The 12933-nt window shown below is 52.6% G+C and overlaps 2 protein-coding genes across 2 annotated transcripts; both read left to right on the forward strand.

Moving 5' to 3' along the window:
- The first annotated feature begins 3339 nt into the window (after positions 1 to 3339).
- On the forward strand, positions 3340 to 4167 carry ZNF581 (zinc finger protein 581). The gene has a single exon (XM_004381775.2). The coding sequence runs from the start codon at positions 3365 to 3367 to the stop codon at positions 3956 to 3958; it is 594 nt and encodes a 197-aa protein (XP_004381832.1). The 5' UTR covers positions 3340 to 3364; the 3' UTR covers positions 3959 to 4167.
- Positions 4168 to 7211: 3044 nt separating this feature from the next.
- On the forward strand, positions 7212 to 12145 carry CCDC106 (coiled-coil domain containing 106). The gene is made up of 5 exons (XM_004381776.1): positions 7212 to 7242; positions 7397 to 7504; positions 7619 to 7795; positions 10395 to 10601; positions 11829 to 12145. Exons 1-5 carry the CDS (start codon positions 7212 to 7214, stop codon positions 12143 to 12145), a joined length of 840 nt encoding a protein of 279 aa, XP_004381833.1.
- Positions 12146 to 12933: the final 788 nt, after the last annotated feature.

A 12933-nucleotide genomic window follows, 5' to 3' on the forward strand; every position in this document is an offset into this window, starting at 1 on the left:
TATTCAGAGAGCTTCAGATGTAATACATAATAATTTTGAGACAAAATACCATATAGTCAGGATATACCAAGAATATACCAAGATTATCAAATCTCTAAATACCTGAATAGTAATAAAAAAAACTTCATAGGTAAATGATATGAATTCCCCAATCAAACCATTGGCTTTGATGATGCTAGATTCAAAAAGATAAAGTCGCAACCAAGTTAGCAATAAAGAAATAATAATAGTATAGGTCACTGTGAAACACTACTTAAGTTATTTAACCAAAGATCTTAAAGTAAAAACTTAGCTTTCTTTTCTAAAAGCCATGTGGCTCACTATTCAGACTCAGGAATCTTATTCTAATGAGAGGCCAAACCTTCATCTTCCAGACAGATTACACAAAGAATAAATTAACCCTTTAACTCAGAAATCAAAGAAAATTTTGTTATTTTTATAACAGCGAGAAACCCAATTCTCTGTTTTATATGCTACTTAACATTAAAACTCCTAAAAATCTCATAAATTAAACCATTAAACTTTAGTTAGATAAAACTTGACCATATCAAATAAATTTTTCAATAAACCTCTTAAACATTGTCCTTGTTGCATACCTTTTATAGTGCATCCTTTTAAATGGCAAAAATGAACACTCATTAGCAGGCTTAAATATACATATATCTGTCTATCCTTTCTCTTGTGGCATAAAAAGCCAAATTATATAAGCTTAAATTATAGCAAATATCTATTAACTCAATTTAACATCAGTAAGTTACCTAAAATGTATTGGGAATTATTTTAAGCCTGTATACCGTAAAACATAACTGTTGTTGAAAGAAAGTCTGTTTAAACATTCCAAGTTTTTATTCAACTTTTACTATTCCTCATAGTTTTCCCAACCTAATTTTTAGCCCTTAATGATTTTATTAACTGGCTTTGGAAATCACAAAGTCTGTGTTCAATTGACCAATTCATTGATATGGATATAACTTTAAGCCTCTGACTACTGCTGGAAACATTTTTTCCAGGCCATTTTAGGTGTGTCTTATTGTGATTTCTATTGTTTGACTTCTTAGAGTTCCCCTATAATAGAGAGAACTTGTTTACAGTTCTATTATCAAGATCCACTCAATTTCTGACAACTATAGCAAAGCAGCAATTTTCTTATGTTTTGTCTTAAAAGAGTCTCCACCTAGCTGGAAAGGGCCTTTCAAAAGCTTCCCTTGAGCTAAGACATTTACATATGTTTAAGTTGATGGAGGCATTTTGAAAGGCTATCTACCCAGTAAATACCAAAGGTCTTTCAGGAAAAAAGGAGACAGAAAGACCACATAAACTCATCAGACAATACCACACAAAAAAGGATATGTGGATCTTAGTTTCTTAAAGTGTACATAGCAATTTTTTGGTAAGATCGACTTAATTCAATGGAAAAAAATAGGTTCTAGATAAAACTTACTAACTTGCCGGAGCCTCAGATGGAGGAATATTAGACCTCTTGACAAAACCTGAGCATCAAAGTTTCCTAAGGGAAAAAGCAGACAAAACAAATGAAAGCTCATTTTCCCAAAGTGGCCACTGAAATTCTAAGTTACTTCTAGTATGCTCAGTCTATAGTGTTTTTACATATGAACCCCAAACCAGTGAATCAGCAGTAGGGGGGGTAATCCAGGCTCATTTATCAAAGATGTTAAGCAATAAATAAGGTTCAAGCTTTTGGTTTCCTTCTTTCTGAAGCTTTCTCTTAACAGCCAAATCAGGGTGCCCAAGTAGATGGTATACTACTAGTTACACATAGATAATGGACAGGACAGACACAGAACCACAGTAAACAAATGGACAGGACAGACACAAAACCACAGTAAACGAATAAATCTTGCAAGCTGATGGAGGTGATCTCAACCCCTTCAAACCTCTCAGATGGCTGTCTGCCGACAGAGGTGATCTTAGAGAATCTCAACCTCCCAGACACACTCACGAGAAATCCTGCAAACTGACGGAGGTGATCTTGACCCCTTCAGCCTCTCAGATGGCCCTCTTTGCTGACAGAGGTGATCTTAGAGACGATCAACCTCCCAGACACACGAGCACTCACACACCCAGAACCAGGACTCTAGAGTCACCAGGAGTCCTTACTTGTGAGCCTACTCATGGGGTCGGTCATCTGGGGTACCTCTCACTCCAGAAACCAAGGGCTCAGGTCCTGCTCCAGAAATCTCATGCCTGGAGTCGCATACTCACCTTGGGATCCCTCCTGAGCAAATCTTGCTTTTCTTTCACTCACCTCTTTTGGTGCGGTTGGGGACCAGTGATTCCGTGACAGACACAGTTCTGGGTGATAGTCTCCCCAGAGGCAAATGAAACCTCTCACGCTGCTTGTGGGGAGAGCTGTTGATTAGCCCCAGGCCCTTCCCCAGGGCTACCGTGTCTCAAGTGCCTGAAGATCCCCATACGGGCCACCAAATTTGTTACCGCAGTAACGCGGATTGGAGCCGCCTGCCGCAATAGCCAATTCTGAGATAGGGGTGAGGTGAGCAGCAAGAGTATTATTATATATGGATATATAGGAGTCAGGGAGAATAGATTCCTCCAAAAAACCCGTCTCTCCTACTGGAGATCGGCCGAAGGCTTTTATAGGGACAGGATTATGGGTCTTAGAAGCTTGTGTTAGTTGCCCCTTGAGGTGGTCACATCCCAGATGAGTTAATCTTTTCTTGGGGGTTATCTGGCAACATCCTGGTTTTCTTGTCCCAAGATGGGTGCTTTGTTCAGTCTGTCATTCCTAGATCATTATCACTTGTTTTCCACACTCCAAGGAGGAACACAGGTTAATCTTAAACCTTTTGTAGAGACCAGGACCGGAGGGAGAAACAAGATCATGAGACAGTGTGGCGGTTAGCAATGGGGAGTCAATAATAGTGAGCCGGGCCTATGCAGCCTCTTCCACAGAGGTTAGGAGACTCTTAGAGGTTTTCAAAAGAGAGACCCTAGGAGCCAAATAAAGAGCCCTAGTGGTGCTGTGGTTAAGCAAACCAAAAGGTCAGCCGTTCGAACCCACCAGCCACTCTGAGAGAGAAAGATGTGACAGATTCCATAAAGAGTACAGCCTTGGAAACCCTATGGGACAGTTCTACTCTGTCCTATAGAGTTGGTGTGAGTCAGAATCAACTGGACGGCAATGGGGTTTTGTTTGCTTTTTTAATTTGCTTTAGGAGCCAAACAGAGGATCGTAGAGTCCCAGGGTGGGTAGAAGGACTAGAGTAGGGAGATTGAGGGAAGGGGGATGCACAAATTCTGGACAGGGGTATATAGAGGCTGAGTCTCCCCCTTCTATGTAACCTTCTCCTCTCTCCACTGCACCAGGCCTCAGCCACCCCTCCGGATGCTGGTGCTGTCACTCCCCTGCCCCCAGTCCCAGGCGCTTCCCTCCCTTGAGGCCATGGAGGCCTCGCCCCCTCGGACTGGCCGGTCCCCAGAGCCAGGGCCATCTTCCTCCACGGGATCTCCCCAGACTTCTTCCCCTCCGCGGCCTAACCACTACCTGCTCATTGACACCCAAGGTGTCCCCTACACCGTGCTGGTGGACGAGGAATCGCAGAGAGGGTCCGGGGCCGAAGGGGCTGCCGCCCAGAAAAAGTGCTACAGCTGCCCCGTGTGCTCGCGAGTCTTCGAGTACATGTCTTACCTCCAGCGACACAGCATCACCCACTCAGAGGTGAAGCCCTTTGAGTGTGACACCTGCGGGAAGGCCTTCAAGCGGGCCAGCCACCTCACGCGGCATCACTCCATCCACAGGGCGGGGGGCGGGCGGCCTCACGGCTGCCCCCTCTGTCCCCGCCGCTTCAGGGAGGCGGGCGAGCTGGCCCAGCACAGCCGGGTGCACTCGGGAGAGCGCCCGTTCCAGTGCCCACACTGCCCGCGCCGCTTTATGGAGCAGAACACGCTGCAGAAGCACACACGTTGGAAGCATCCCTGAGGCAGGCGGGCGATGGTGCCTCAGGTCCCAGGGACTCCTGTGGCTCTCAGACACCCGAACACAAATGTAGACCAACCTCCTCTTGGAGGCCACGCCCAGCCGGAAGGAGGGGCCACACGCGATTTTCAAGTCCTTCAACTTTCTGGGGTATGATGGAAGCAAGACCTCATAGGCACAGAGTGGAGTCCTCTGGCCTCAAACACATCAGATACGCAGTGGGGGAGTCTTGACAGGAGGGGGATGTGTGCTACGTGTGCGAATCCTCTGCGGCTGGGGGCGACCAGGAATCCGGACCGTCTTCCTGTGGCCTCCATCCTGATGTTGGGGAAATGGGCCCCAGACCTGTCTCCCACCTGCCAGCCAGGGCCTGAGACTGGACAACCAATAAAAACGGTTCCCACTTTCAGCACTTAAGAGTTGGTCTTTGGCAAGGGCACAGCCAAGCAGCAGGGAGACCTCAGGAAGCCCCTTGCAGGCTTTGGGCCTCAGTGTGCCTGGCTGGGGAATGGGAAGGTTGATCTTATGGCGTGGGTTTTAAGTCTGTGCTCTGTTCCTGACGATCTGTGTCTAATAGGCAGAGGGTTTTCAAACTATTTGTTAACCAAAATCCACAGTAAGAAACATATTTTATGTGGCAACATGGTATACCAAAACCTTCCAGTCACTTCCAACTCATGGTGACCTCATGCGTTGTGGAGCAGAACTGCTCCATAGGGTTTTCAGTGGCTGATTTTTCAGAAGGAGACTGCCAGGCCTTTCTTCCGAGTCACCTCTGAGTAGACTTAAACCTCCAAGCTTTCAGTTAACAGCTGAACACTTAACATTTGCACCACCCAGGGACTTGTAACATGTTATACGAAAAAAAGTCAAACCTGTTGCAGTGGAGTCAATTCTGACTCATAGTGACCTTATATGACAGAGTAGAACCGCCCCATAGGGTTTCCAAGGAGTGGCTGGTGGATTTGAACTGTCGACCTTTTGGTTTGTAGCTGAGCTCTTAATACAGATACACAAAATATATGTGAAACGGAAGTTCCTTTTACAATGGTTATGTTACTATGTGCAGTACACTCATACTTTTTAATGCACTATGCTTTTTGTAAATTGCTGATTCCCACTATATTGAATTTTCTGCCCGTGAACGTGTAGTTTGAAAAACACCGATCTAGGGCAGGAGGCTCCCCCTGGACTTTTTGATCTGGCTGTAATTTATCTGTAGAGCAAGGGGGGCAGGAGGAGGAGTGTGGTCACACCTTTCTACGGGGCACAAACATTTAGATTCTCCCTCCGCAAACATTTGGGTTCTCTCTCCCTCATGTTCTCATAAGGGCTGGCAAAATTCCAGAGCGTGGATACTTATAGGGACCAGGAGAATGAGGAGGTGGAATTGGGTTGGAAGTTTAATAAATAGCTGCCTTCTTCGTTAGTTTTCCTTGCACGTCCATTTTGTGCCAGGCATTGTGCTGGGCTTCACTTCTATTTTCCGACCTCCTTTTGGACGGAAGAACGAATTTGCTCCCCATATCCCAGAGAAGGAAAGAGCCTCCCAGGGGCTGTGTTCACCCCTCACCGTCTGACCTCAAATAATACTAATGGCACTCCAATCTTGAGCCTTTTCTATGGCCAGGCGCAGGGCTGAGCATTTTGCGGATGTTAAATCACTGTATTCTCACAGGGAGCCTAAAAGGCAGGGATTATAATCTCTTCACTTTACAGGTGAGTAAACGGAAACTAGGAAGGAAAAAAGGAGCAGCCCGGATTGAAATCTAGGTCTGAATGCTCCAAAGCCACCTCTTAATCACTAACGTGGGGGGTAGGGAATGTTCCTGTCCTCTATTTTCGGTGACAGGGGTGACCTCCATTTCCCGCCTAATCCTGATCCCGCACATCCCTGAAATGCCACCCCATGGGAGTTAAAAGAGCGGGGAGTGGGGGGGTTGGGAGTCCGCACCAGCCAATTCCTAGGGCTAGGTTAAAGGGGGTTCTCCTCTCTGCCCCAACTTTCCTGACCGTCCCATCCACTCGCCTGTCTTCCCCGGGGCCCAGTTCGGCGCGTCGCCACCACCCACCGGGGGGACCCCCGAGCCGCACCAGCTGCCCGGGAGATGGGAATTTCGCGACGCTCCCTGCCCGCGCCCCGGGGTGGGCGGAGGAGAGCGGCAAGGGGCCATCGCGCAAGTGCGGGCCCAGTCGCTGCCGCAGGCGGCGGGCCTCACACGGGCCGGGAACTCGTGGAGGGGGCGGTGCCGGCCCGTCCGTACTGGACGAGGTCCCGCGTCCCTCTCCTCTGCGCCGCCTGGCCCTAGACGCGCCTCCCCGCTGCCCCGCCCACGTGCGGGTGGGTGGGCGCTTCCCGCGCCCCCTTGACACTTTGCAGACGCTCCCCGGCGCCAGGCATGGGCGCCGCCGTCGGTCCCCCGGCCGGACTCCGCGCGCGGGTGGGTGAGCGCGCGGGGCCCCGTACCCTAGTACCCGGAGCACCGCGGGCGGGGGTGGGGGTGGCCGCGTCCTCGCCCCATGCCTGGCGCCTGCCTCCGCGGGGACCCCTGTCCACCGTCGCTCCCCCTCCCACCCACGGGACAAAGGGCGGGGGCGGGGGGGGGTGCATCCCTACGCGTGACCTTCTCGCGCACCACGCACGCGCCCGGCCCCCCCACGGGGGAGGGGCCCTACTCACCCACGCGAGGGCGGGGGAGGGGCTCGGGGGCCGCAGGTTGGGGAACCACGCGTGGCTGGACCCCCACTCTCTGAGCCCGGAAGTTGGGGCACAGTTTCCCTCCTTGCACCACTCACGGAGGTGGCGCCCAATGAGGGGCCTTACCATTCAGGCCGGGGTATCCCTGCTCTGTAGACCCCCGGGGGATCCAAGAAATTTAGGACCCCAGACCCATCTTCCCTCAACACTTTGTAATTTAAGTCGCCAGCCCATTTCACCCCCAGGACCTAGATGTCCGGATTCCCAGCCCCCTCCTCCCTCAAATTCAGGAGTCTGGACCCTCAGCCTTCTCTTCCTTCAGTCCGAGGAGTCTCCCACCTCCTCCAGTCTCAGACTCAGGAGTCCTGACCCCCAGCCCCTCCTCCCTAAGACCCAAACCCCGGCCTCCCCAGTCGCACTCTCAGGACACCCCCACTCACCTCAAAGGAGTTGGGGCCCCAGGACTCCATCCAGGTCCCTCCACCTCTGGCTGCTGTTTCTGTCCAGGGCCCCTGAGGTGCTCTGCTGCCAGCTGCGCGGTCTGCCGTAACCCCTGCCATGAGTGACAGAAACAGCCAGTGGAGGACAAGTGAGGAGCCGGGGTCCCCTTCCCCACCCTCGGTCTCCACGCATGCCCGCCCGTCCCTGCCGTCTCCCCTCCCCGGGGCTGCTGCGGTTGGGGAGCTTGTCCGAGGGGCCTGGAGACTTGTGTGGGGTGTGACCCCTGGGCCTCTCCTCTGCAGTGAAGACGGACGATGAGGCCTTCGATATCTCCATCCCCTTCGACCAGGCGCCCCACCTAGACTCACAGATCTTTTACAGTCTGAGCCCCTCTCAGGGGAACTTTGAGGGTGAGCGGGGGGTGGGGGCGGGGGTGTGGAGGGACTGCAACCTGCTGGGCTGCTGGCCCCACCCCCCAGAGTCCTGGGGAGTCGCTGGCACCCCCCCTCTTCCCCCGTCCCTAGAGCCACCGGAGGCTGCATCTGCGACCCTGGCCCTAATGAATGGCGTCAAGGCCCAGCTGCACATGGCTCTGGAGAGGAACTCCTGGCTGCAGAAGCGCATCGAGGACCTGGAGGAGGAGAGGGACTTCTTGCGGTGCCAGCTGGACAAGTTCATCTCCTCCGCCCGAATGGATGCAGGTAGGGGGAGCCTCTATGATCCGGTCCCCTGCCCTGCCCCTCCGCTGGGTGCCCAGTTCTTACCTTCTCAGGGACACAGGACCCTTTCCTCCCCAATACTAGAAGCCACACCCTTTGGGGCTTGACACTGTCTGCTAATCTGCTGCCTGTTTCAGAGACCCCTCAATTGCAGCTTCTCTGCCTGTCTGATGTCTAAGTTTTCTTATCCCCGCTTACCGGGGTTCAATTTCCGGCCAATGTACGTCAGGGGCAGCCACCACCTGTCTGTCAGTGGAGGTTTGTGTGTTGCTGTGATGCTGAAGAGGTTTCAGTGGAGCTTCCACATTGAGACAGACTGGAAAGAAAGGCCTGGCAATTTACATCCAAAAATCAGCCATTGAAAACCCTATGGATCACAACTGTTATATCCCATTGTGCATGGGGTCACCATGATTTGGGGGCCAACTTGATGCAGCTAATGACAACTATCCTTCTGCTTTCCCCATCAGTTCCCCAAAGCGCCCTGGCATTTTCTCTCAGGACTATGGGACCTAAGAGTCCAGGCTGCTCTCTCCTCCATTACTCTGGTCCCAACTCCTTAGGGGCACCTCCCTTCATCTCCTTGACCAGGAGGCCCACCCTGGTCCTCCTGGTTTCCTGTGGCGGGGAGGGGCTGCCTCTTCCTCTTAGCCTGGTAAGTCCAAATATCCAGCCTCCTCCTACCCCACCCCATTCCCATTTGGGTCCTCAAGGGACCTGTCTCCCCATACACTCTGTCTGCTAAAAAACACCAATTATCGTCCAGTCGATTTCGACTTGTGGTGATCCCACAAGTGTCGGAATAGAACTGCACTTCATAGGGTTTTCAGTGGCTGATGTTTTGGAAGTAGATCGCCAGGACTTTCTTAAGAGGTGCCTCTAGGTGGACTCAAACCTTCAACCTTTCAGTTAGCAGCAAGCACGTTAACTGTTTGCACTACCCAGGGACTCCCTCTGTACACTACCTTGGCTTTTCAGAGCTTCTTCCCTGTCAAAGGCCCTAAGCCTTTTCATGGTGGATTCAACTCTTTTCCCTAGCAGGTTGCTGGGGGATTTCTTGGGGGGATCTCAGCATGTTGTCCCCCAAACCCTACCCACTTTCTAAGTGTCCCTAGCACACCCCCTTTTCCCTGATCTGTTATAATTCATGACCAGTAGCAGCCCTTGGAAGGACCCTTGGTGGTGTAAAGGTTAAACGCTCGGCTGCTAACTGGAAGGTTCGAAGCCACTCAGTGGCTCTGGGGGAGAAAGACCTGGCAATCTGCTCCAGTAAAGATTACCACTTTGGAAACCCTATGGGGCAGTTCTACTTTGTTCTATAGGGTTGTTATGAGTTGGAATTGACTCAGGGGCACACAACTACTACTACAACAGTGTCAACAACAGCAACCCTTAAGGGAGTCTTGGTGGTGCAAAGATTAAGCGCTCAGCTGCTAACTGAAAGGTTGGTGGTTTGAATCCACCTAGTGGCTAGGAGGGAGAAAGACCTGGCAATCTGTTCCAGTAAAGATTACAGACAAGAAAACTGTATAGGACAGTTCTGCTCTGTCATATGGGGTTGCTATGAGTCGGAATCTACTTGAAGGCACCCAACAACAACCACCCTTGGAGCTCCAACCCCCTTCCCTGCCTGATATTCAGGCTGTCCCCAAGGCTGAGCTGGTTTGAGCATTTCTTCTTATTGGCTGGGTCCTGTGCCATACTTGTTATATGTTTGAAGGCCACTCGTCTGCTTCCCACATGGCCAGAACTTCCTTCTGCCAAATCTTTAGCCCACGTTTTGGTAAATCAGCCTCTAAATACCTACCCTCTCCCTCATGTTCAGCCCCAGCGAGGTGTCTTGCAAGACTCTTCTAAAGTCCCCACATCCCTGTTACTCCAACCTGTTTCCCCAAAAGCATGGGCTAGAGGCATGTGGTTTTTAGCATCTGCACTATTGGGGACCCCGGTGTCTGGGAATCCAGTCGTCCTTCTGCTCCGGACCACCTCTAGCTGGGGACAACAGGTACTTTAGCTTTTGCCCCATGCTGATGGAGACTGGCAAGGTCCTGGTTTCGTCTTGGTCAGTTCAAGCTCCTTCCCCTGATGCTTCATGCCAGGAGTTCCTAGGCTTCCTTAATAGGAACCCCAGCAACAGATCTCCCTGCCCAGACCTGCCCTTGTTAGGGTCCCTGCAGAGACACTGGTGGAGTGGTGGCCTTGCCCAGCAGGCCACACCCAGAGGCTTGTGGTCTCTCTCAGCACTTGCCCCCCACTCCCACACCCCAGGCTTGCCTCCACTGACGGGCTGGCCACCAGCGTTAAGAGCCTGCAGGCCCCTGAAAACAGCTTCCACCCATGACCCCATCCCCCAAATCCCAGTTCATGCAGGGGTCACGGTAGGGGCCTTGGTGTCTGTAGTGTATCCTAGCCCTTGTTGGGGACCCAGTTTTGGGCAGCCCAGCCTCTCCTCTGCCTGGACCCCTGGCCTCCAGGGATCCACCCAGGCCTCAGGAGCTGTTGAGAGGATGCCTGGACCCCACCCTGCCAACCTGCCTTTCTGGCCCCTCTGTTCACGTGTGTGCATCTCTCATCTTTCCAGAGGACCACTGCCGGGTGAAGCCTGGGCCCCGGAGAGTTGAGGTGGACAGCCGGGGTGGGGTCGAGGCCTCCGACCCGGAGTCAGGGGCGTCCTCGCTCAGCGGAGGGTCTGAAGAAGGCAGCTCCAGTGAGAGGAAGAAACAGAAGCAGAAGGGAGGCACTGGACGGAGGCGCTTTGGCAAGCCCAAGGCTCGAGAGAGGCAACGGGGTGAGTAGGGGGGCGGGGGTGCAAGTATGTGTGTGTGCAGGTATGAGTGTGTATAAGACTGTATGTGAATGTATGTATATATGTGAGAGTGCATGTATGTGTGTATATGTGAGTGTATGCACGTGAGTGTGTATATTAGAATTAGTGTGTATGTGATAGTATGAGTGTATGTATGTGTACGAGTGCGTATGTGTGCATGTGACTGTGTATGTATATGTACGAATCTATGTGACTGTATGTTTGCATGAGTATGGGAATATATTGATGTGTATGTGTACGCGTGAGAATGTGTGTGTGTATATGAGAGCACGTACGAGTGTACGTGTATATGTGAGACTTTATCTTAGCAAGTATGTGTGTGTGGAGGGGTTTGGCATGCCAGGTAAGCAGGGATTTGCCCTGTGGCCTTTGCAGAGGCTGTCCCTTTTCTCCACCCAGGCCTCAGTTTCCCTATCTGTGGCGGGTCTGGGCTCTACATCCTTTAATTCTGGTTTGCTGCACCAGCAGGGTGACTGTGGGCACACTCCTTAACCTTCCTTAGCCTCAGTTTCCTCATGGGTAAAACGGGGGTAATACTAGTAGCTCCCTTGGAGGGCGGGTGAACTCACAGGAAGCCCTCAGGGCAGCACCTGTTGTGCCTGAGCATCTACTGTTATGTGTCATTACTGAGCTGACATCCTGCCTTGGGGCAGGATCTTTGGGGAGGACAAGGGGGCAACAGTTGGAAAAAGGGCGGATGATCTGGGGTTAAGAGACGGTGTGGGGAGGAAGTAACATTTACTGACTCCACCTGAGATGTCTGACTCATAGGTTTAATCAGAATCTGTTTCATCCCTTTTTCATCCTTGTCTCTGGGGCCGTCCGTCTTCTATTTTCCGCTGGTCCATCTTCTCTTTGTCTGTTTCCCCATCTCCTCTCACTCTGTTGCCTTTTTCTCTCCTGCTTCCCATTTTGTTCACCCGTCTTCTTCTGGTTTGGGGCTCATCTCTGTCTCCATTTCCTTTCCTCTAAGTGTGCCTCTCACCCCATCTCTTTGTCCCATGCCTCTCTGTCCATCCCTCATGCCTGTCTGTCCCCCACATCTATCTGTCTCTGTTCCCCACGTCTGTGTCTCTTTCTATCCCTCACACCTGTTTCTCTCCCCCACGCCTGTCTGTACTCCACACCTGTATCTGCCCCCCATGTCTGTCTCTTTCTCTCTGTTCTCCACCCCACCCCACCCTGCAGTTAAGGACGCAGATGGCGTCCTCTGCCGCTACAAGAAGATCCTGGGCACCTTCCAGAAGCTGAAGAGCATGTCTCGGGCCTTTGAGCACCACTGCGTTGATCGCAACACAGTGGCACTGACCACGCCCATTGCTGAGCTGCTCATTGTGGCACCGGAGAAGCTGGCTGAAGTGGGCGAGTTTGACCCCTCCAAGGAACGCCTCCTTGAATACTCCCGCCGCTGCTTCCTGGCCCTGGACGAGGAGACACTCAAGAAGGTGCAGGCCCTCAAGAAGAGCAAGCTGCTGCTGCCCATCACCTACCGTTTCAAGCGGTGACCGTGTGACGCAGGGACACGCCCGCTGCCCACCTGCTGGCCCTTTACCCACTGGTCCTCCAGACCTTGCCCTCCTTAGTCCTCCCTGGCCCCAGGGGTGCGTGCATGAGTGGGACCTTCCTGGCCCCTGGGACTGCGTGTGTGAGTGGGACTCTGTCCAGCCTCTCGGGGTGCATATGCGTGAGTGGGACCCTCCCCAGGAGCACGTGTGCATGAGTGGGTGTTCCTTACCGGGTCTCGATGGGACCACGTGTGACCCTTCTCCTCCTCCTGCAGAGCCCCACTCCCACACCCAGGCCGCCTATATACAGATCTGTCCCCGTTGCCTCCGACATTCCTAGCATCCTCCTCTTCCCTGGGACTGTGAGGTGGGGGGGCTCACTTAGTCGGGCTTTCAAGAGCTACTGCCCAGGGCCTGTTTCTGCCCTTTCCTGAACACGGGCATCTTCCTCCAACAAGAAAACCCTTCCACTTGAGCTGCACCCGCCCTGCCCTCCCTGGGCCTCCGTCCTCCTGGAAAACGGAGCTGGCTGCGTGCCGCCCTCTCTTGCTGGGCAGGAGAGACTGTAGAGACCCGTCTCTACCCCCAGCCACCCGGACAGGCTGCCCCAACCCGGCCTCGGCCTCCACTGCCGGGGGCTTCCCACGCCCGTTCTGGGGCCGCCCCATCCCACGTGCCAGAGAGAATTATGCAGAGAATTTAAATTAAAGAGAAGATTTGGAATAAACCATGCCCCAGCCTCTTGCTCGGAGGGGGACGTGGTCGGGAGGGGGTAGCTGTTGCCACAG

The sequence above is a fragment of the Trichechus manatus genome, unplaced genomic scaffold, assembly GCF_000243295.1.
Source record: "Trichechus manatus latirostris isolate Lorelei unplaced genomic scaffold, TriManLat1.0 scaffold00087, whole genome shotgun sequence".
NCBI lineage: Eukaryota > Metazoa > Chordata > Mammalia > Sirenia > Trichechidae > Trichechus > Trichechus manatus.